Source organism: Lolium perenne, chromosome 3 (genome assembly GCF_019359855.2).
Source record: "Lolium perenne isolate Kyuss_39 chromosome 3, Kyuss_2.0, whole genome shotgun sequence".
In the NCBI taxonomy this organism is placed as follows: domain Eukaryota; kingdom Viridiplantae; phylum Streptophyta; class Magnoliopsida; order Poales; family Poaceae; genus Lolium; species Lolium perenne.
This window is the reverse complement of record NC_067246.2, coordinates 339,218,893-339,239,640: the sequence shown is the minus strand read 5'-3', so window position 1 is coordinate 339,239,640 and position 20,748 is coordinate 339,218,893. Positions and strand designations below refer to the sequence as shown.

Below are 20,748 nucleotides of genomic sequence, written 5' to 3'. Positions count from 1 at the left end.
CACCGACAAGTTGGTCTTGGAGGAAGGAAGCGAGGTACCGCCACGTCCCGCCCCAGCGCTGTGAAACACATGTCGCTCTCCCCTTTGGCTTCCACACAGAAGGGCCCCACAAAGCCCTGGCCGAGCAACACGTCCCCATAGGACACATAAGCCATGAAGAGTTTCGGGACGCACGCCTCATACGCACAATCTTGAATGTTCAAGGCAAGAAACTAGATGCTCATAGGTTTTTTAAATGCTGAATACAAAATAGCGGGTTTGCTTTTTTTTTTTTGAGGGGGGGGAAAGACCTCATTTATTCAAGGTCAATAACATAAGGAATACAAAGGCCCGAAGACGGGTCAATAAGCCACACACGGCGACCCCCATCATCTCGAATGACACTTCTAGCGAGGCTGTGCGCCTCCTTATTCGAGCTCCTGCGTTCGTGCCCAAACGTGAGCTCCTGAAAACCCCCTTTGGACTCGACAATCTCTCGAACGATGTGTCCGTAGACCCCCATAGATCCTTCATCCAGATTGCGGATGACCATCTGGCAGTCACTTGCAATATGAACCTTGGTGGCGTTGATATCGCATGCAAGCGCGACACCTTCTCTGCACGCAAGAGCCTCCAGTGTTTCCGGGTCCATCCTTCCTGGCAAAACCACGGCCGAAGCACCCAAGAACTCGCCTGCCTCCGACCTTGCCACTGCAGCGATCGTCCCCTTGCCCGTCCGATTGGACACAGCCGCATCCACATTCACCTTAACGAAACCCTGTGGCGGCGGATACCACTTCGGCTGGCTTGTCGCGGCTTCCACCAGACTCCTCCTCCTCGGCTCCTGCCTGCCAAGCGATAGGTCGTTGATGAAAGACTCCACGAAAGCGTACGTCGAGAGTGGACTCTGGTAAATTTCCTCGAACAAAGCCTTCCTCCTTGCATGCCAGATCGCCCAAAGAGTAACAAAAATTCGAGTCTGATCTTCCGGCTTAAGAGTCTCAATGAGATTTGCTAGCCACTGGCGGGCATTGCCCTCCTCTGACCGGCACATGTGTTCTGTAATCTCCTCGTCAACAAGAGCCCACACACAGCGTGCCATGGTGCAGTCAAGCAGCGCATGGCGCCATGAGTCAGATGCACCACATAGCCTACACTGATCACTATCGGCCATCCGCCTGTGGTGACGGACATCGTTGGTCGGCAACGATTGCTTGGCCAGCCGCCACAAGAAAATCTTCACCTTTGACGGCACCTGGGTGTGCCAAAGTTTTGTCCACTGGTTCTCCACCTCCTTAACATTCGACGAGGTGGCTGAACCATCTAACCATGCTTCCCTTTTTTCGCGAGTGTGCACCAACATCTTGTACGCCGACCTGACAGAGAAGATCCCCTTACGGTCGTAATGCCACGCCTAACAATCCGAAAAACGTCGGTGGCTCAAAGGAATTTGAAGGATCGATTCCACGTCCATTGGTAGGAAAAAACGCCGAAGTTCCTCTTCCTTCCACGTGGCCGTGGCTGCCTCAATGAAAAACGCCACCTGTGTAGGCGGTTCTGGACACTCTTCACTCGGAACATGTAGACAAGCAAGAGCTCGAAGCATACCATCCCTCGGTAGCCATTGATCATTCCAGGGATCAGTTTCCTCCCCAGTCCCAATCCTCCTTATAAGTCCCTGCTTCAAGACTGGTAACCCTTCATGGATACCTCTCCATACCCGCGATGGTGATGATCCCACTTCAGCGGAAAGCATCTCCGTTGTTGGGAAATAGACTGCTTTGAGAATGCGAGCACTCAACGACTCGGGATTCTGCAACATCCGCCAGCCCTGCCTCGCAAGCAACGCCAAATTGAACAACTCAATGTCTCTAAAATCAAGTCCACCCAGATTCTTTGGTTTGCACATATCACTCCATGCAACCCAGCAAGTTTTCCTCTCACCATTTCGGCTCCCCCACCAGAACTTGCGCAGCAAAGAATTGATATGCTGACACAAGCCAGTAGGTAGCTTAAAACATGCCATAGTAAAAATTGGCACGGCTTGTGCTACCGATTTTATGAGCACATCTTTTCCTCCCGCCGACAGAAGACGCTCCAGCCATCCCTGGATACGGCTCCAAATTCGATCCTTGATGTACTTGAAGGCGCCATTCAGGGAACGCCCAACATCCGATGGCATCCCCAGGTATTTCTGAAACAGCGTCTCATTATGAACGTCAAGAGTGGCCTTGACTCCATCCTTTATACCCCTGGGACATTTCTTGCTAAAGAAAATAGAAGATTTGTCCCGGTTAATTCTTTGACCCGAGGCCAAGCAATACTTGTCCAGAATTTCTTGAACCTTCCCCGCAATCTCCGTATCCGCCTTGAATAGCAACAGGCTGTCGTCCGCAAAAAGGAGATGACCGACCGCGGGAGCCGACGGAGCCACCTTTAAGCCATTAAGATCCGACGAGTCACTGTGGTGTTTTAAGAGGCACGAAAGGCCCTCTGCCGCTAACAAGAAAAGATATGGTGAAATTGGGTCACCCTGTCATACCCCTCGTGAAGGTAAAAACCTTCTTAACTTCCCTCCGTTAAACAGAACCTGGAAAGATACTGTGGTCACCAACCGCATAACCATCTTCACCCAGATTCTGTGAAACCCCAGCTTGATCATTACTGCCTCCAGGTATCTCCACTCAAGCCTGTCGTAAGCCTTCCTTCCGCATGTCAAGTTTCAAAGCGCAAAAACGATTCCGCTTTGCCTTATTCCGCTTCATGAAGTGCAAGCACTCGTAAGCAGTAATGATGTTATCCGTAATCAAACGCCCCGAAACAAACGCCGACTGTTCTTCGGAGATGATTTCTGGAAGGCAAATCTTCAGTCTATTGGCCAGCAACTTTGAGGCGATCTTGTAGATAACGTTACATAAGCTGATCGGCCTAAATTGGCCCAGCTCCTCCGGATTGGCTACCTTAGGTATCAACACAATGAAGGTCTGGTTAATCTCCTCCATGTTGTCCTCCCCCTTCAGTACTCGAAGCACTGCCATCGTCACCTCTTCTCCACAAATGTCCCAATGGGTTTGGAAAAAATGGGCGGGAAACCCATCCGGTCCCGGAGCCTTAGTTGGGAACATCTGAAAAAGGGCCTCCTTGACCTCTCTTGCCTCGAAAGGCTTGAGCAGCTGATCATTCATTTGCTCCGTGACCTTAACTGGAATCACGTCTATTACTTTCTCCATATTTGTTACACCCTCAGAGAGGTACAAATTCTCATAAAACGCACTAGTTTGATCCGCCATAATCTGTTCATCTTCCGTAAATGAACCATCAGCCTGTTTCAGTTTGTTTATATGGTTCCTCTTTCTTCTCTTACTCGCCCGTAAGTGAAAGAAACGCGAGTTCTTGTCTCCCTCGGCAAGCCACTGTACCCTGGAGCGTTATCTCCACATAATTTCTTCACGCTGGTATAATTCCCCCAGGCGTTTGATCACCGCATCCTCTTGTTCCGTTGGTCCCGTCCTGGATGGTGCTGCACGCAACCCAGTCAGCCTCTCGCTCAAACATCGAATCTCCCGCCTCACATGGCCAAAGGTATTACGTCCCCAATCCTCCAGGGAGCCCGAAACACTTTGGAGTTTCTCCTTCAGCTGTGTCATCGTCCTTTGCCCCTACCCTTCTCTTGCCACACCTCACCTAGATGCCGCTTAAACTGATCATGAGACTCCCACATAATTTCATACCTGAAGATTTTATCCTCAGTTAACCTCCGCTGGCGTGTCGTTTCCTGCCAAGACAACAAAATGGGGCAGTGATCAGAGGTCACTCCCGTTAGGTGACGCACACGTGCGAGAGGAAAGCGAGCACTCCACGTCGCCGTTGCTAGCGCTCGGTCCAACCGGACCCTGCAGAAAGAGCCACCCACCACCCTCCGTTCAAAGGTCCAAGGGTTTCCCTCGTATCCCAAATCAGCAAGCTCGCAAACATCGATTGCTTCGCGGAACCCTGCTATCTGGGCTAAGCTTCTGTCCGCTACCCCATCATGTTCGTGCCGATGGAGGACTTCATTGAAATCTCCAATGCACATCCACGGAAGCGGAGAGGAAGATTTTATAAACTTTAGCATGTCCCATGTTTTGAATCTCTCAGCCGTCGTTGCCTCACCATAAATGCAAGTGAGGCGCCACGGTTCTTTGTTCCCCTCTGTAATCACAGAATCCAGGTGATACTGAGAATACGGCATAATCTCCACTTTTATTTCATTATTCCAGTACATGCAAAGGCCACCACTACGCCCTCTACTACTAACAGCAAAAGCCTTATCAAATCCTAGCGTCCTAGCTAGGCCTTCAGCCCGTGTTTTATGCAGCTGCGTCTCAACTACACAAAGCACAGTAGGTTTGAAACGGGTAGTCAAATCTCGAAGCTCCCGAACTGTCGCATCACTACCCAAACTGCGACAGTTCCAGCTCATGCAACTCATGTCTCCTGGCGGCACTCCTCATCGGAGCCCGCCTGCATTTTATTCTCCTCGCTCGTCCTTTGCTTCTTCGGCATTGGTGGCTTAATCGGCGACGGTGGATTCTGGATACCAGGGGGTAAGGCCAGCAGCTCCCCAGCAACCTCCGTCCCCTGCTGTCCCCGCTTCTCCCCTCCGTCGGCCAGCACCATGCCCTTCTCTTCCGCAGCAGCGTCCTCTGGCTAACCTTGCCAGTCTGTCCACTGGTCGGCCTCTTTCGTGTTTCAGCTCCACGGCCAGTGGCGCGTCCACCTCCACGTCCTCCCCCGCTGCTTCCCACGGCCGGTCCCCTGCGGACACCGGTAGTTTGGGGGTGCCAATCTTCCTGTGGTGCCAGCATCCAGTCACCATACTCCTTCGCCTCTTCTGTGTGAACTCCATCTCCACACTCCAGGTCACCATGTCCAAGGATTCCACACACATCACAGAACCTGGGCAACTTTTCATACAGAACCTGGAACCTAAGCTTTGGTTGACCCTCTGGATGAAGTCCCACAACCCTCACCAAAGGTTTGTTAACGTCCAGCTTAGTCCTCACCCTAACAAAACTGGTTCCGCTCGCTCCCAAAGCGTATAGGTCTACTCCAAGCACTTCACCAAGCCGCGCAGCCATGTCGCGCACTATTGCCTCCTTCCGAAACAGAGGCGGCACTCCCCTGATCTGAGCCCACACTAGGATGTGGTTTAAAGCCACGGCCAATGGATCTGCAATGCCGTCATATGGTTCTAGCATCACACCCATCTGCCTGAAGATCCAAGGTCCCTCCAGCATGACCCGGTTCCAATCCCCCAAGCACGACACCTAGAGAACAAAGAGATTGTCCTCCACCGGGCGGATTGTCCACTTCCTCGCCAGACCCCATGCCACATCCATCTTGTGAAAGAACGGCTGGTTGCTAAACTGCTTCGTGGTGTGAACCTTTACCACCGCCATCCACCGTGCTTCCTCCTTCAAACTGATGAAATCCTCCCGAGGCAGGATCACATCATCCAGCTCATCATCCTTCAGAGCCAGACGCTCCAGCATCGCCTGCACATCCTTCTGATCTCTCGGGCCCGAGGACCCGCCCTCCTTCGGAAACTTCGCCGCCATCTAGGGTTCCACCCACTCGCGGCCCGCCTCCCTCCGTCGATCGCGTCCTCCCCCACCACCAAGGCCGGGCAGATGTGCAAAGACACCCCCTTAATCAGCCCGAGTGGAGGGGATTAGGGATTTACCGGAGAGGATTCGGTCGGCGCCGGAGTTTCTTCCCTTCGCCGCCTCGATCGCCAGCGTCGGTCTAAACCCTAGAAAAAACTAGGTAACGGACGTCTATCACCGCGTCTAATAGCGGGTTTGCTAGTTCCATGCTAGCTGAAAACTAACTTAGTTCTGAGTTGAATCCTACACCATCAAATTTACATGAAACAAGGCCGAGAATATGGTCCAAGAAGCAACAAGGCCGAGAATTCAACGAAACGCAAGCCCACAGGCCCAGTACCAGCCACCACCAGCCCACGAGCCCACGAGGCCCAGTCGCCACCCCTACATATACCGACCCCCACACGGCTAGGGTTTCTCCCTCACGCCGCGCTCCGCCTCCACTTCCTCTGCAACCCCGCGGCGCCGCCGTCGTCGTCTCCCTTCGTCACCGCCTCCGGCGCCGCGTCCGTCACCATGGTGAGCACCCCAGTCGAACCTGTATCATCAGTAGTCTCGTTCTACCTTACGTAATCTGAAGCGCTGACGCCTCTTCCTCCGTTCGCAGATCATCTCCAAGAAGAACCGCCGCGAGATCTGCAAGTACCTCTTCCAGGGTGAGTCCCTCCCCTCTCTCCCCTCCCCATCACTAGCATCGGAGCCATTTGTTCTCGTGTAGGTTGTGATTGCGATCCGGATGCTCTCTCCTTCGTGTTCCTCGTCCCATATGTTCGATCGATTCTGTTGTAGGGTTTTATTAGATGTCCTAGTCCGATTTCGCCAGAAAATATGCGCAGTTCATGCGACGATTCGCTCGTGCAATAGTTTATTGGTTGAAACCCTCGGTCATGGTTGTCAAAATCTTACCCGTTCTGCCAATTCGAACACTCAGATGACTGTTAGGATATCACAACCTCCGGACACAAATTTTGTTCATTAGTGATGCTGCACCTTGTGATGTACTGAAGTATCTTACTGTATTCCCTCGATGTGTGTGTGTGCAGAGGGAGTCCTATACGCCAAGAAGGACTACAACCTGGCCAAGCACCCGCAGGTCGACGCCTCGAACCTCGAGGTGATCAAGCTCATGCAGAGCTTCAAGTCCAAGGAGTACGTCAGGGAGACCTTCTCGTGGCAGCACTACTACTGGTACCTCACCAATGACGGTATCGAGTTCCTGCGCACCTTCCTCAACCTGCCGTCCGAGATCGTGCCCAACACCCTCAAGAAGTCCGCCAAGCCCCCGTCACGCCCGTTCGGTTCTGGACCACCTGGTGACCGCCCCAGGTGAGCTTTGCCATTTCTGTCAATTGTGAAAAATTGCTGCAGTGAGAATGTACCCCATTGATCATCTGTCTATTTATTGTGTTCTTTTTCCGTGAATGAATGTTGTGGTGGTTCTGCCACAGCTTTCTGTTTAGCCAAAATGAAATTAGCTGTTGATCGTTGCATGTTCTTTCGCCAATTACCACTTGAAAGTGTCCTATGACTTATATTTATTTTCAGAAGCAAACTACTTAACAGTTTTATAATCATCATGTGTTAGTTGTGCTAGAACTCATCAGGAGAATTATTTTTCCCTCTGTTGCATCTTTACATTCAAGTAGTCAACCATTCCACTGTACAATTCCTCCCTAGCATGTTGTCTATTTAAAGCCTGAAGTAGTTACATTTGGCTGAGCAAGACAATATCAGCAGTCTGAGATGCAATTGTGTGATGATATCCAACTCATTTGTTTCTGTTCACCTCTTGTTATGTTTTATTTTGGGATGTCCCAAATAGTTCCTTTTATTTTAGAATCACACATGCTTTATTGTATTCATGTTCACTAATTGGTTCTGTTAATTTTTACAGGGGCCCACCTCGCTTTGAGGGTGACAGACCCAGGTTTGGCGACAGGGATGGTTACAGGGCTGGCCCACGTGGTGCTCCTGGGGATTTCGCTGGTGAGAAGGGTGGTGCTCCTGCTGAGTTCCAGCCATCATTCAGGGTAAGAGCCATTATTCCATATTGTCTGTCGTGTGCTGGTTCCTGTATGTTTTCTTGGAAGTGCATTATGGACATCATTAGTCTTATGGTTGCATAACTCGTCTTCTGTGGGCATTGTTCTGATATTGTGTTGAACACCCATGCTCTCTTTCATGACTTCCATATATCATTGAGAATCCATATTTGAAACCTTCCTTGGTAGTTCATTGATAAGTTACCGCCTTAACTTTTTACACTTATCAATTAATCCTGTAGTGGTTCCCAAATTTGATCTTAGATTAATCATACAGGCCTAAACTGTACATAGCAATGCCAGCTCTCCTTTTTGTGAACTAATATGTTACTACCCTTGTATTTGGTTGTTCAGAGTGGTGGTGGCAGCAGGCCTGCCTTTGGCCGTGGTGGTGGTGGTGCATTCGGTGCTGGGGGAGCTTCCATGGAGTGAAGAAGCAACACCTCTGCCGGTGGCAGCACCCTGTAGCTTTTCAGATACAATTGCACACGGGGTGTTGTCTCTGTTGATCTTTGAATTCTGTGAACAATGCGATTTTGTTTATCGAAATGTAGCCGAGGTTATTAAGACATGGTTTATGGGTTCGTTTATGTTAGCCGGAGCTCTTTGAAATTAAGACAGCTGTTGGTAGACGTGAATCTAGTAATGGTCTACTTATTGTCTAATCATATTTTACCTTCTGTTGTCATTGGCTTTCTGTGTGATTTCCTCTTGTTCTCTCCGAATGTTCGAAGGTGCATGTTCACAGATTATTGCCCTCCTGATACCTTGTGAAGTCACTGAACTCCTGCTGATATTTTGTGAAACTATCGAATTGCTGCTTATTCTTTTTGAAACTACTGAATTGAATTTGAATATTGGTCTCTGTACAATAAAAATCAATAGAATTTTAAGCCAAACATCATTTTCTATAGCCTAGCTGTTTGCTGCAGGCTTCGATTGTGTTGACTGAAAGATGCGAATAGAGTTTTTTCCATTTCATTCCGTCACTGATGTTGTTTAGTATTGGCAAATTAAGAGCAGTTTTCTTCACGGTTCTTTTGTCTTCCAATTGCAAACAATAATCATGCTTAAGGAGAGTAAATTGGGAGTTGTCCCTGTTGATGCATCTCTTAGATAATTGTTGCAGTATCAGCTTGTGGTTGTTTTAGATGGACTTGGCGAACTTAGACTGCAGTATTATGGTCTTGAATTGGCTAGAGAAGCTCTGTGTGTATGCATGCTTAACAGCACAGATTACATTTATCTGAAATAAGAGGCTAAGAATCTGGAACCGAAGTTCAAAACCCTTGAATCTTGATTGGAACAGGTAAATAAATTCATCACCGGCATAATGTGTGGATTGTTCAGATAAGGACCATAATAAGATCATCACGTCACAGCGGAAAACATTATGCTCCAGTATTTCAGATTCTCTATATAGTTCAAAGAAAACCATATGACAGTGAAAAAACATTATGCATCTGTTCTCTGGGAGCCTGGGAGGGGAAGATGATAATAAAGCTAAGAGAAGAGGGCATGCATGCCTATCCTTTATTATCGTCACAGCCTGCGCTTTATTTCACTGATTTCTCCCTGTATAAAATATGAAATCTGTACCAGATAACATAAGAGGCTAAGAATCTGGAACTGAAGTTCAAAACCCTTGAATCTTGATTGGAACAGGTAAGTAAATTCATCACCGGCATAATGTGTGGATTGTTCAAATAAGCATCATAATAAGTTCATGTCACAGCAGAAAATACTGTGCTCCAGTATTTCAAAGAAAACCATATGACAGTGAAACAACATTATGCATCTGTTCTCTGGGAGGGGATGATGATGATAAAGCTGAGAGAAGAGGGCAGGACTACCATCCAAGATTGAGATAAGTAAGTTCTTCAAAAAAGAAGATTGGAATAGTACATCAAGAGATGAGATGGTATGCATGACTTCACTCATGGAGAAACATGTACGTTTTTATTCCAAGGATCAAACCATCATGAAAGCAGTTTAGACGCAAGGTAGTTGTGGAATTATTGAGTTCACATTTTATTTCACATGCTGGTTTGAGAAATGCACCAACAAGGTACAAAGTAAAGTAGAGCCCTGATAACTGAATTCATTTCACATGCTGGCATGTGAAATGAACCAACAAGTTACAAAGTAGACTAGAGTCCTGAGAATTGCATTCGGCCGCTGAAATAACACGAGTGCCAGTAAATAGGTAAGACCACATATAATGATCTCAAAGGGAGATATGACACAATGGTCTTAACTAGTGTAGATTCATATAGTAGCAAAGGGATACTCCACACTCCGCAAGTCATATCAGCCAATATGTACACCCAAGTACATCGGTGGATGATCAGGCCAATAATTGTAACCCAGTGTACTATCTGTTCGGCATTCTGTCAGAAGGGTGGTGGTGGGCTGCCTGGGCGTTGGTGCCTGAAGAACGGGCCACAACAATCTTGGAGGCTGGAGCAGGCAACAGCAGCAGAGGAGGTAGAAGCTGCAGAAGAAGCATTCGACAGCGTTTTAGAGAATCAGAGGGAGAAAGCTAAACGACTAAACTATGCTTCGTCATTATAAATTGCACTTTCAGCTGACCCCAGAACCACTAACCATCAAATATTTTTACTGAAACACTTTTTTTTTTCACTTTGAGGTGTAAACTCAACCGCTTTAGTGGCCAAATGTAAAATCTCATTTTCCATCACTTAGCCTTTTCTTAGCACATTTCCATTACTTAGCTCAAGAACAAACTTACCAGGACCCGAAGAAGCCACCGAACCCAGCCCCCAAGAGCCAGGGCCACCCGGAAATCCAGGCCCACACAGATCCATCCCGCAAAAGGAAGCTCCTGCTTAACGCTAATCACAACTTCAAAAGAACTCAGCCAGAACATGATCCTTCTCTAGTGTGGTGTTAGTTACGGCTATGCATAAAGCCTGATCGTTGATAGAGGGATAGTTGGAACTACTGAATCAAATGTACTGAAACTATAAATAAACACATGGAATCTGCTTGCAACAAGTACATAAAATCAAATGCGGATACCATATGATAGGACTCACGAGGGACGATCAGTATCAGTCAGGCATATAAAGTGTATGCATGAGTCCACCATATATAGACCACAGAGTCACAAATAACATAGCTCAACTTTTCGTTTGAACACAAAACGTTGCCATGGTAGCTATGTGCTAGTCTGTAGTCTCATCGGTAAACTAGAATATATGCTAGGATTAAGTGGCATCGGGAATCATACCACTTGCACAGGGAGATTTTCTTGCAGAACACTTTCCTCATAGCGAAATTGCACCCAGGTCCCTCAGCGGTAGGACTTGGCTGCTGACGGTTCTTCGAGGTGAAGAATTTATAGATGCACAGAGAGAACTGGTCGCTGTAAATGCTATTGCCATTCCTTGGATCACCTGCTGTTCTCACCCACTGGTCTATGTTCCAACCACTACTCTTATTTCTCTGCTTACTTTTGCCTTACAATGACACACCACACCAAATAGTTTCAGGTGAAGAGTCTTCCCAATCACTAGTTTCAGATCACACATATGAACTTTCTGTTATAATTTTTTTTTGAGGGAAACTTGCTTTTACAACTTACTCATACATTGTGAAGGTAATGATCAGAGTGAACTCAACTTACTGCCACACAACATGCCTAGTACTGTCCTGCATGAGAATTGGATATGATGTGAGCCCTGAGCCAGACCATGGGAAACCTTCCTTATGCTATTTAGTAAACAAATTGTTTCTTGAACTTAACCCTCAAAACGGTTCGCGCTGGGAAAGGGAAACAAATAAGAGATCATTCCAAGCAATGCAACAGAGAAACAGAGTCAGGATGGAAGCACAAAAGGATATTTATAGGGTTTCAGGTTCCATGGTGAGGATGGAAACTACAAGAATACGAAAACTCTTTGAACCTGACAAATATAACCATGTCCAGTTATGATTATAATGCGTGCTTATTAGTCCCCATAAGGCCCCTCAAACCAGACGCAGTAGATTCATAAAGAAAAATGAATTATAACAGAACTTTTCATTGATAAGTTGACTATGATGCAGCCATTTAACTTGGCAAGTGGTGCTACAAGTTATTCTAGTAATCAAATGTAACCCGCAAAGAGGAAATCTTTCTCTTTTCATCATGAGGTACACCAAACTGTAGAAACGGGAAACTCCCTACATATTGATTATTAAGAAGACTACTAGATATAAAAGGTAAAGTGAATTCTTCAATCCAAGAAATATGGACACGAGGCATATAGATACTATGAACCACTAGATAAATAGAGAAAACTCAATTCCTCGACCACCAACAAAGAAAACTGAAGCATTAGGCGAATCAGCTGGCAAATATTTCAAAGCAGAGAAAATTTACTTGTTTATTTAACATCAACAGACACAGTAGTCATTTCAGGCCACAAAGGGTATACAAACACGCATAGATGTCATCCAACCATGTAGCAATCAGAGCTTCCGATCACAATTAATATACATCACCGCATAAAGATGAAGCCAGCAGGTTCATACTTAATCCAACTCCTAGACGCTGCAGCTCACGAGGAAACAACAGCTACGCCGTTAAGAAGCATTACCTCACCCAACAGCCATCAGATGAAAGGCGAAGCATTCACAGTATAATCTTCCAGTGCCGTGAAGAAGGCATGAGGAACAAGAGTCTGTTTCAGTGCAAGTCCACACGCATATAACTTCTGGCCATCACAACTGAAACTGTCAACCAGTACGCCATCAACGTCAACGTAGAACAGCCACTGGCCACAGATGAGCAGCAAGAGGACGGCGTCACCCGCCGACACAACGCTCACATTCAATCGGCCTCCCCTCCCTCCAAACTGCCCCCTGATTTCCGCGGCCGGCAATTCGACTCGGTACTTGTGCTCCCACACCTCGCCTTCGTAGTTCGGCAACACCCATACATCAACAGCTTTCGTGGCATTGTCGTTGCTATAGATGCCAAGCTTGCCATCCAACTGAAAGATAGATAGCTTGGTGGGAGCAATTGGAGCACGCATCTGCCGGAACGACTCAGCTGCAGTGTCGAATACAGTTACTACTTTGCAGCTGCCCACCGGAGACCAATGCAAGCAATCTCGGACAAGAGCAGGCGTGTAGAAGCCCAATGCGGATGCTGCCGCCGCCGGTCCCCCAATGTACCTTGGTGGCTGGTCGGAGCCCAACGCGGAGACGTAGCAGCCGGTTCTGCGCTCGGGCAGCGGATCGTGTCCGAGAATGGCCGGCCTGCCGCTCGTCCGGTGCAGCAGCAGCCGGTACTCGCCGGAAGGGCGGTGCAGGTACATGCCCAGCACACCGAATAGGCTGGCGTCCCGCGGGTGCCGGAGGAGAGCGCTCTGGCGGGTCGCCGGGTTGCAGACCGCGAGGCAGGGGCGCCAGGCCGCGGTGGTCGCGGAGAAGACGAGGAGGCCGTCGCAGGAGGCTTGTAGGCAGAAGAACCTCTCGCCGTCGAGCCGGGCGACAGGTCGGAGCCAGGCGTCGGCGGCGGCTCGGTGGTCGAAGGCGAGGATGGATTGGTTGTACCCGTCGAATCCGCAGACGACGGGGAGGGAGGGCTGCCGGCCGTGGTGTGCCAGGAGGAAGGCGCGGGTGGAGGTGGTGCGGCGCCACGCGCGGCAGACGGCCCGGCAGCGGAGGAGGGATTTGGGGGGCAGGCGGACGAGGATCTCCCAGATGACGATCTCGTCGGGGAGGCCGGGGAGGAGAGCCTCCGCCATGGTCGCCGGCGTCTGGTTCTTGATCCGGGCTATGTGAGTGGACTTTGAGCTGGGCTTTAGCCAGGTTCGTTTGCAGAACACATGATAGTACACCAGATAATTTTGTATGAATATAAGATTTTCGATAAAATAAAACCAACCAAGCTCAAGCAAGTAACTTCAGCATTCAACTAATATATTTTTGCAAGCTTGATTACTGAACTCGATGATTTTAATTCGTACACTTCGTTACTTAGGAATAAAGTTTTGATGTCAGCTGTGATAGTTGAGACAAAGGAAGAAAACAAAGATGATGACACTAACAAGGACAAAGTCGTTTTCAAACTACAAAAACAAGGAGACACTCTATTAGCGCAGTCAAGGCCTCGTCCTCACCATAACACAATTTTTTTTCTTTCACGTCCCTTTTTTTCTATGAAAAAGCTCCTCAAAACTATGAAACTTGATGATTTGGCCCTCCCTAATAATATTTGTGCTCTGGCTTATTTGATCATCCCCTGCCCCATATATATTGTATGCCTCCGCCCCTAGTGACAAGCGCCCACAAGGATCTAGAAAATATTACCATCGGGATCATCGATCCTACGAAGCCCATGTTTGTTCGTCAAAAATGGCATTAACTCTCGCAAACACCGGATGGCCATCGAGCCATTTGGAAGCAACTTTGGGGGTGCCCTGCCCCCCCTAAAGGTACGCATATTCGGTTGGAAGCTGGCTACTAATTCGTTGGCTACATGGGAGAACAAATGGCGGAGGAAAATGGAGATTTCTAATGTGTGTATCGTTTGTGGTATGGAATGTGAGAACACATATCATGCCCTTTGCAGGTGTCCGATGGCAAAAGCTATGTGGCAGGAGATGAAGGAGCTATGGGATCTCCCAGATATGACGTCTTGGGCCAACTATGGAAAGGAGTGGATCCTAGGTTTGCTAGATGGTCGATCAGAGCTGGAGTGGACGCGCATACTGATGACTCTTTGGAGAATATGGCATAACCGAAACGAGATCGTCTACAACAAACCTGCGCCATCGATCGAGATTTCAAAACGGTACCTATGCAGCTATGTGGACTCGCTGATGACGGTCAAGTATTGCTCACCGGTGGATGACGTCAAGGGGAAACAGCCTGTTGTATCTGAAAACTGCAACACGAAGCGTTCGATGACAAAGGATCCAAGTCAGCCACGCAAAGTGGTGCAAACATGTTGTAGGGACAATAAAGCTGAATGTTGATGGATCGTTTGATGCAGCTACGGGTGTAGGTGGAGCTGGGATGGTCCTGCGAGATGAAGAAGGCGCAGTAATCTTTACTGCATGCCGTTATCTGCCATCATGTGCCTCTCCATTGGAAGCTGAACTAGCTGCTTGCTATGATGGAGTGCAGCTAGCAAGAGAACACGCGGATGTTGAGTGTGCTGTGAAGATGGACTGTCAAGAAGCCATATGTATGATCACTTCCCAGATTGAAGACAGATCCAGCTGTACCTTTATGGTGCAAGAAATAAAGAGACTTTTGAAGCTTGATCCTAGGTTTCAGGTAGTAGCTATAGATAGACACCAAAATAAGGCTAGTCATTTGCTAGCAAACTGAGGTTGATCGACCGCAAGTACTGTAACTTGGATTGGGGATGGTCCTCAAATTGTACTGGCTTGTTGTCTACAGAAGGCTGCTCCTGTAGCTTAATCAATATATTTCATTCGCAAAAAAAAACTCTCGCAATTACTTACATAAATAATAAATTTATCATGATAGCCACTTAATTAGACGGAGGTTGCAAGTCAACAACCCGAAAGTTGCGCCTCTCTTCAATGAGCTATGCAACAAAGGATAATAAAAGAACACCGTAAATATATTGATTATTAAGAAGATAACCATAAGTGAACAGGCAAATTCCGTTCTCGTTCGAGGCATGGTGATACGATGTAAATAGGTCCGAGATGGCGTCCGACATCAAGTCGATCTTGGCAGTCCTCTCCAACCGAAAGCCCTAGGTGACTTCCATCGCCGACATCCCCGCAAATTATTTTTGAAATCGGAATTATTAGGCAAATGTTTCAAAAGTAGGGAAAAGGAAAGTTGCAGATTTTAGCATCAGCACGCCACTTTGTGATCAAGCAAACAAGATAAAACCCTCCCCACTTCTCTCGCTGACAGAAAGAAACGGTCACCGCCGTCCCAGCTAAACCCCTCAATTAAACCCTAAAATCCCCCCACCGCCGCCGCCGCCGCCGCGCCGCCTCCAGCTCCGGCATGGATCCGGAGCCGCCCGCGCAGGACCCGCCCCCCAGCGCCGCCTCCAGCTCCGGCACCGGCACCGGCGCCGGCGGCGGAGAGAAGGGCGGTCCGTGCGAGGAGTGCGGGGAGCAGCCGTGGAAGTACCGGTGCCCGGGCTGCTCCCGCCTCACCTGCAGCCTCCCCTGCGTCCAGGCCCACAAGCGCCGCACCGCCTGCTCCGGCAAGCGCCCCCGCACCGCCCCCGTGCCCCTCGCCCACTTCGACGACAACCAGCTCCTCTCCGGTCGGCACCCTCCCGCCTCCTCCCCATCCTCGCCGTGCACCGGACTCTATCCCATCCTTACCTTGCCGTCCCTCTTCATCTCTGTGCAGATTACAACCTGCTGGAGGAGACGAACCAGGCCCGGGAGGCGGCCCACAGGCTGGTCGTCGGCTACGGCCGCAACTACGGGGGAGGCGACGGGGCCACGCTGCCGTCCTGGCTCTTCTTCCTCCGCAAGGCCGCGCACCGCCGGGGCGTGCGCCTCTTCTTCCTCCCCAGGGGCATGGCCAGGCGGGAGCAGAACCGGTCGCGCCACTTCCACAGGTCCCCCTTTGCTTCCTTTGCCAATGTCCCCCTTTTAATTTTGGGTTCGATTTTGTGGTAGAGCTCTTGACCGGGTGTTTGATTTGACACACCAAGATGAGATGGTGATGACGTTGCTTGGAATGTAAGTCGGTTTTGTGTTAACAAGTGGTAACTGAGAAATTGAAGATGCTAAAAGTAAATGGGTGCTGTCGAAAAGTGAAATTCGTTCTATCTGTTTATGCTGTTGCTTTGCCTACATATTTTAGCAGCCATCTAAATTGGCATCGGTATGTTGAACGAGCTCTCAAACTATTGCTGCTCAGAAGTTCAGTTAAGTTTGCTTTGGAATCATAATTGTGTGGTTCATTTCATAATCATAGCGTGATCATGATTCTGTTTCGCCTTTGTATGATTCCACGGTTAGGTGCTTGGACCCACACTGATAAGTTTTCCACTCAATTGTCGCTGCTTGGAAGTTCAGTATGTTTTCTTTAGAATCCTTATTAATTGTGTGCTTCGTTTCATCGTTCTGTTTCACCTTTGAGTGATTCTACTGTTAGGCATTTTGACCCACACCGGTAGAAGCTACAACATCTCAAGAATCAATACAATGTCTCACACTATTTGTAATCTATTAATCTTTGCAAGGCATCCTAATCCTATCCTTACAGTATCAGTCCCCTCCTTCCTTACCTTGCGTCATATGAAAGGAGCTTGACATGTAAATCTCTCTTTCCAGAAAGGACATCATCTACTGGACACTCGAGTGGAGGTTTAATTCAGCAGATATTATCCTAACGGACCACCAGTAAGTTTTCTAATCTATCAGCATGGAGTGTCTCCTGTTTTTGTTGTCTGCATTCCGTGATTTGTTTAGCACCATTTCAAGAAGCCATGACGTATATGTAGAACTATTTTAAATTTCTGAAATAGTTCCTCTGCATGTTATGGAGATGATCTGTCTATCATTCTCAAACTTGGTAACTCACATAATTTCTAATTCTGCACTTACTTAGTAATACGTGTAAAAAAGGCAAAGATAAACATTCGTATGATGAAATAGTTACTTTGAGCCACACATAATAGTTCATCTCCCTTTCCTTTGATACTCATTATGTCTTCTTTTCCAGGATAGATGAGCATGCAAGCTTGCTATCTTTATTGGAAAAACATCTCAGCCCTACGCCTTTGAAGGACCAGCTTACACCATATCGCAATACTGAATTGCGTGATCTGAAACTGTTCATTCAAAAGTCTGCCAAGGTATTATAGTCAACTTACCATGTGTCTTCCACGGTTATCGATATTTACTATAAATTTGCATTGAGCAACGACTTTTTTAAAAAACTTTCTGTAGGATTCAAAGTCACCATACCGACAGCTCAACATAGAAGAGCCCTTGCACGCCCAACTGAGGGGCATCCTTATTGTTGAATACCCGACTATTAATGTCTTTCTGCCATCAGATACTTGTGAGTTTGAAGTAGAGAAGTTTGTAAACAAGATCAGAAATGAACAGCCCCCTGGCAGCTCAAATGATAGCCCTCCCATAGAAGGCACCGAGTTTCAGGAGGAAGAAATAGAGGAAGGTGAAATGGTACCAGAGACACAGGTTATAGATCTCAAGGATTGTGGACCTTCACGCACCACTAATCTTTCTCCACTGGCGGTTACGAGTGGATCTAAGGTAGATAGCAACAAGAGCGATTCTTCGGTGCTGTCATATATCCGCAGTCTGGGATTGGATGGTCTGCAGGGAAAACTTAACCAACATAGCAAAATTGAACCGAAGACGCCTTCTGGGACTACCGAGCCTAAATCTTGCATGAAAGTCTATCCGCTGGACTCGGAGGAAAGTGTTGAAGGTTTGAGCGAGAGGCAGGCTATTGACCTTGAGGAGCATGCATCTTCACATCCTTTCAACAGGAGTCCAGCCAAACTTACGACTATCCCTAACACAGAATGCAAGACAGATTCTTCAGTCCTGTGTCCCATCAGTATTCTAGCATCTGATGGCTTTAGTCGTCCCCAGGAAGAATATTATGAACAAAACAAGCTGACAACAAATACAACTCCTGAAGCTCTAAAAAGGAGATCCCGCGTGAAAGTTTATCCACTGGACATGGACACCGAGGACACCCAGGGGCTGTTCTCGGAGGCGCCCAGCCAGGAGTTTGAACTGGATGTGCAAGATGCTTATGAAGAAGACCTGTTTGGGGACATGAATCCCGATGATTTTCTCAACTTTGATCTCGAGATAATGGATGAAGGGTCCTTCGAAATAAGGTCCCCGTTCAAACTCTGGGACGACTTGGAGGAAGGGGAGATCCCTTCGCAACTGTGAGGAATCTGGCACTTGTTTGGAATCAATGCGATACCTTGGAATTTGTTCCAGCCTTGCAATGATTCTGCCAGCTTCCAAGTAAACATTTCCCTTCAGAAACATGCAGTTGCTTTGCCAGCAGTATTTCTGGAGGTTCTAGCGCAACTTCAGAGCTTTACGGTTTCAATTTTTCTTTTTTCTTCCTATTCTGGGAGCAGCATGGAGGTGTCCTTGAAGTTCGATTCTTTGCTCCTCGCTGCAGAAATTCTGGGGTTGTGAACTCTGCCAGGCGTGTCTAGTGGTTGCTACGAAGCAGTCGTCAGAGTTGTATGTAACATGTCATCTTGCAGAAGTTGTGATCTATGAAAGCATCAATCTTTTGCTGATGACGCATATCATTTTTGTCCTGATCTATGAGCACATCAATTTTTTTTATTTTTTCCTGTTGTCCGAGCAGCACCAAGGTGTCTTCAAGTTTATTTGCTCCCCAGCTGCAGAAATTTTGGGTTGTAACTCTGCAAGTCCTGTCAGTAGCTAGGAAGCAACCATGAACTGAAGCCAGTGGGCAATATCATAGTTGGATGAAAATGCTGTCGTGCAGCCGTTCTGATCTTATCTGTGGCCAGAGATATTTTGTTTTGTGTTAAACCATTGTTCCTGCAGTTTCAGCCCTAACTGAAACATATTCCCGCTTCTTTGGTCTCAGTCTTTCCATTGGGGCTGGCCTTGTGATTTTTCATCTGCTTCCTTCATGTTTACATTTCCGTTCAAATTCGTGATATCATTTCACAATGTTTTTCCACCGGATTTATTTTTCGACTCAGAGGAATTATGGTACTCCGTATAGGCGAATCAGCGTGCATAGCTGGAGAAGGGCCTGTTAGATTACGCAGCGGGACCAGCCAACTTACAGGACCAACAAGTTAAACTTACGGAATTGCTAAGTTTCTGTTAGAGTATATCACGTCTAGGCTATATTAGGCAGTTTAAGATTGTACTCCAATTCTATCTCTACTAGGCTTCTTGCCCTCCAAGTCTCTAGTACTATATAAACAGCCCAAGAGGCTCAATGTAATCACCAATTACCACATATCAATACAATCATATTCCGCAGTCCTTCATGGTATCAGAGCGGTTCTTTCTGCGACCTAGGGTTTAGCCACCCACCGCTTCCGCTGCCCCCGGGGAGATCGATCTCCATGATCTCCGCCGGGGGCATCAGATCTCGTAGCTAGTTTTTCTTCCAATTATTATAGACTGGTTCTTAGTTTAGCAAATTCCGTTCTCTTTTTAGATCTGTTTTTTTTCTTTAGCCACCAAATAATCCAATCAAGTCTTCTCGCCGGTGCTCCAGTAGATCGATCTACTCAGGCTACACTACGAACTGCTTCAACCCGTTCGCCCGGCCGTGCACACGCTCGATCAACAACAGCCAGCTGCACACGCAGCGCCTACTCCAATGGGCACCAGCGATGCATGGCCCATGTCGCATCACGCAGCGTGCGCGGGCAATGGGGCAAGAAGGATCACCTCTTGTCCACGCCAAGCTGCATCGATCGGGCTGCACGTCTGCACGGCAAGTCGTCACGGTGCCAAGCCGATCTACGTCGCCTCGCCGTCATCATCACTAACAACCATCTACGCCAACAACTCTGCCGCACGTACTGCATCGTCGCCGTCATCACCAATCAAGGTCTTCGTCAACGCCAACGGGTTCTGCGTCGCCGCGCTCCTGCATGTAGATGAATAAAACGGGTTCGATCCCCGACATCTACTACCGCTACAGTTCAATCGCCATCGACAACCACCTCGTCATCTTCGTCCACAATGACCATACCGCCAGAGTTGCAGTCTAATTTTTTGTTTGCACCGCATGTGCTCAATTTTCTTCTTGCAACCTCTTCGTCTACTCCGGCGCATACGGCGCGCAACCGACCGTACACGGAGGCCTTCTCTGCTACTCCATCCAACTCTGGCGCGCATGGCTCATGGTGGTCCCTGTCTTCGCACGCCCGGTACCGGCAACACCGGCGCGTGCCTTCGTCCCCGGCGCGCTCCCGAGCCTGGCAAGTTCGGCGCGGCGTGTCGCCTACCTCAACTACCACAAATCCAGCTACGTCTACCTCGAGTTGACTACCGCTGCAACCGCCTTTTATTTTATCACTATGGCGACTTCCCCCGGGCTCAAGACGA

The 20,748-nt window shown here is 48.1% G+C and overlaps 3 protein-coding genes across 3 annotated transcripts; 2 read left to right on the top strand and 1 right to left on the bottom strand.

The window, feature by feature from the left end:
• The first annotated feature begins 6,037 nt into the window (after nt 1-6,037).
• LOC127345975 (small ribosomal subunit protein eS10z) lies at nt 6,038-8,353 on the top strand. Its single transcript, XM_051372516.2, has 5 exons — nt 6,038-6,146; nt 6,235-6,283; nt 6,671-6,953; nt 7,522-7,657; nt 8,024-8,353. Exons 1-5 carry the CDS (start codon nt 6,144-6,146, stop codon nt 8,099-8,101), a joined length of 549 nt encoding a protein of 182 aa, XP_051228476.1. The 5' UTR covers nt 6,038-6,143; the 3' UTR covers nt 8,102-8,353.
• A 1,323-nt stretch (nt 8,354-9,676) lies between these two features.
• On the bottom strand, nt 9,677-13,504 carry LOC127345974 (F-box protein At5g49610-like). The gene is made up of 3 exons (XM_051372515.2): nt 12,274-13,504; nt 10,422-11,344; nt 9,677-10,163 (listed from the first exon to the last, which is right to left on the bottom strand). Exon 1 carries the CDS (start codon nt 13,426-13,428, stop codon nt 12,289-12,291), a length of 1,140 nt encoding a protein of 379 aa, XP_051228475.1. The 5' UTR covers nt 13,429-13,504; the 3' UTR covers nt 9,677-10,163; nt 10,422-11,344; nt 12,274-12,288.
• A 2,089-nt stretch (nt 13,505-15,593) lies between these two features.
• On the top strand, nt 15,594-18,990 carry LOC127345972 (uncharacterized). The gene is made up of 5 exons (XM_051372514.2): nt 15,594-15,947; nt 16,037-16,250; nt 16,972-17,040; nt 17,363-17,495; nt 17,590-18,990. The coding sequence occupies exons 1-5, from the start codon at nt 15,680-15,682 to the stop codon at nt 18,574-18,576; spliced, it is 1,671 nt and encodes a 556-aa protein (XP_051228474.1). The 5' UTR covers nt 15,594-15,679; the 3' UTR covers nt 18,577-18,990.
• Nucleotides 18,991-20,748: the final 1,758 nt, after the last annotated feature.